General features: G+C 34.5%; 1 protein-coding gene across 1 annotated transcript in view; it reads left to right on the forward strand.

The window, feature by feature from the left end:
• The window catches only part of LOC133621187 (probable thiopurine S-methyltransferase), a 17242-nt gene extending 14912 nt beyond the window's left edge, over positions 1–2330 (forward strand). Inside the window, exons 7-9 of the mRNA XM_061983142.2 lie at positions 1730–1815; positions 1957–2001; positions 2099–2330. Of these exons, the coding sequence (XP_061839126.1) occupies positions 1730–1815; positions 1957–2001; positions 2099–2223 (256 nt within the window). The 3' untranslated portion in view covers positions 2224–2330. The remainder of the gene's footprint in view (positions 1–1729; positions 1816–1956; positions 2002–2098) is intronic.
• Positions 2331–3318: the final 988 nt, after the last annotated feature.

Consider the following 3318-nt stretch of genomic DNA (forward strand, 5'->3'; position numbering starts at 1 on the left):
CATAATATAAATGAACTTAAAAAGAGTCCAATATTAGAGCACAAATGCAATTTAGTAGTCAGAATTCCATACACAATAAAAAAAAGTGACATAGATTTCCGTGAAGTAGGAATCATTCATTGTAAATCAAGTGTGTTTATAGCTCGGGCATTAAAAAGCTGTTTATGATCTTTTAATTTATTTTTATTTTTTTAACATTTGAGACCCATTGAGACATGAAATAGCACCCTCAAGTCGACTTTCCACTCAGTGACCAAGATACTTAACCGTGCGTTCTGATTGGTTTGGTCTCCTTTTAGTTGCCAATGCTATTGTAGAATTCATATTTTTAGTTTTAATTTATTTAGCCATTTTTAAGCTTGAAAATAATTAATCTAGCATTAAAAATTGTATGAAACGCTTTAAAAAAAAGTATTTCTTATGCAGTGAATATACATATATATATATATATATATATATATATATATATATATATATATATATATATATATATATATATATATAAATAATTAGGCCAAAAGTTTGAACACACCTTCTCATTCAATGCATTTTCTTTATTTTCATGACTATTTACATTGTAGATTGTCACTGAAGGCATCAATACTGAATGAACACATGAGGAGTTATGTACTTAACAAAAAAAGGTGAAATAATTGAAAACATGTTTTATATTCTAGTTTCTTCAAAATAGCCACCCTTTGCTCTGATTACTGCTTTGCACACTCTTGGCATTCTCTCGATGAGCTTCAAGAGGCAGTCACCTGAAATGGTTTTCACTTCACAGGTGTCATATTTTTAAAGCCTTCAGTGACAATTGTGGCCTGTACTGTGTGTGTATCTTTTTTAATGTATATAAATATATTTAAATATTCACAATAGTTGAAGCGCAGTGTTGTAACACAGTAATTTACAGTTTAAAATTAAATCAAGGTCATAAACATGCAAAAAAATCTAAGTACTAATACGTTGAAGCAAAATCCCCTATGTAGATGTAATTAATTAATTAATGATTTGGGGTTTCTTTTTTTTTTTCTTTTTTTTTTTTTGTGTGTGTGTCCTGTCCAGCTTCTCAGGCAAATCATATAGTTGATGTAGATGCCCATGTCGGCTGTTCAGATTTACTTTACAAAAGAGAAGTGTAGGATACTTCTCTTGTTGCCTTATTTGTATTTGACTTTATTAAATGTATTTATATTATCATTTAGTGCAGCCGGGCCGGAGCAGGAGGGGATAGAAAGAGAAAAAAAAAGAAGACAGAGGGGGAAATTGTGGGGACAAGAGGGGGATTAAACAGAGAGACAAAAACAACAACAGCAAACAACAACAACAACAGAGCAACATCAGCAAATACGACATGTACAAATATGATGGTAAAAGTAATAGCAAATAGGCTCTTAGCGAAAAATAAAAAATAATACAGAAATGACAATGAGCATTATTACACTACAAATTTTTCTGCATTCTTTCGTATCTCAAGTTATCATTACGTATATGTATTGTTGCATTTGAACAACTGTATTGTTGATAATAAAGGTAAATTATTGGTATTGTTCATTATCAATAGCGCTATTTCTATTGGTATTTGTATTGATCCATTTGTAGTGTAATAATGCTGATTTGGGGTTTCTGAGGTTGAAGTGTGTCAGTTATGGCACCCAAATGTAAACAAAAATGATTTAACCTGCTTCCAAAGTCATAAAGTGCACATCTGACCTGCACAATTCCACAGATACTCTGCTCTCATCATTTCTTTGATGGCCGACGACTGCAGATACCTTTTGTCCACGCTGATGTACAATCCCAAACTTTATAAAGGTAACTTTACATTCCGTTTCAAATGTACCGTTGTTATTTCACATCCATATGCCAGAAAGTGAAACATGGACACAATCGCTCAGCCATCCAAGCTGATTCTGGTACTTTGTGAAACTAAATACTGTATTGTTTGCCTTTAAGGTCCCCCCTTTGTTGTGCCTGGTGAGCAAGTACAGTCCCTGTTTGGTGAGTACCGGTACTGGGAATATTCTAGCTGCATTTCGTATCGGTAGATATTCAAATTGGAACTTTTAACGGGACACTGCACATTTCCTGTGCCCAGAAAAAAAGTGCAACGTAGAGCAGCTTCTTTCAGAGGACGTCACAGGGGACAGACATCGCGCTTCTGGCATCGACTCCATGATCGAGCAGCTGTACCTCATCACTCTAAAGATCAGTGAAAAGTAGCCTTTGTCAACTCAATACATCTTATTTTAGTGGTAGATAATACAGAATAGGGCAATCTTAAATGAACACAGTGGATTTCATCTATACAATTAAATCATTTGCCACAACATTAGGTACATTTTATTTTATGACACCCAGTACAAAAGTTATGTTTTATTATAGGGATGTCCGATATTATCAGCCGATAAATGCTTTAAAATGTAATATCGGAAATTATCGGTATCGATTTCAAAAAGTAAAATGTATGATTTGTTAAAACGCCGCTGTGTACACGGAAGTAGAGAGAAGGACAGAGCGCCAATAAACCTTAAAGGCACTGCCTTTGCGTGCCGGCCCAGTCACATAATAACTATGGCTTTTCACACACACAAGTGAATGCAACATACTTGGTCAACAGCCATACAGGTCACACTGAGGGTGGCCGTATAAACAACTTTAACACTGTTACAAATATGCGCCACACTGTGAATCCACACCAAGCAAGGATGACAAACACATTCCGGGAGAACATCCGCACCGTAACACAACATAAACACAACAGAACAAATACCCAGAACCCCTTGCAGCACTAACTCTTCCGGGACGCTACAATATACACCCATAACTTGAATTGATTTATTTTGGAAAACCTTGTTACATTGTTTAATGCATCCAGCGGGGCATCACAACAAAATTAGGCATAATAATGTGCTAATTCCACGACTGTATATATCGGTATCAGTTGATATCGGTATCGGTAATTAAGAGTTGGACAATATCGGATATCTGCAAAAAAGCCATTATCGGACATCTCTATTTTATAATTGCAACAAAAGTTTTAGGTGTGTTAAAATGAAACTGCACTTTTTTGGAGAAATTTTGCCTATTGTTCACAATCATTACGAAAGACATGGATATTTAAAAAATGCATTCAAAATCAAAAGTCTGCTTACAATGGAGCCTATAGGAGCTGCTCTATTCTGCCTACAATACCTTTAAAAACACCTCCATTAAGGTTGTATATACACGATGTAAGTATATATGTAATGTAGTAAATGGGCACACTTATAATAACTTAATATTTACTTATTTTGTATCATTTTAAGCTGTTGTGTC

The sequence above is a fragment of the Nerophis lumbriciformis genome, linkage group LG21 (genome assembly GCF_033978685.3).
Source record: "Nerophis lumbriciformis linkage group LG21, RoL_Nlum_v2.1, whole genome shotgun sequence".
Classification (NCBI taxonomy): Eukaryota; Metazoa; Chordata; class Actinopteri; order Syngnathiformes; family Syngnathidae; genus Nerophis; species Nerophis lumbriciformis.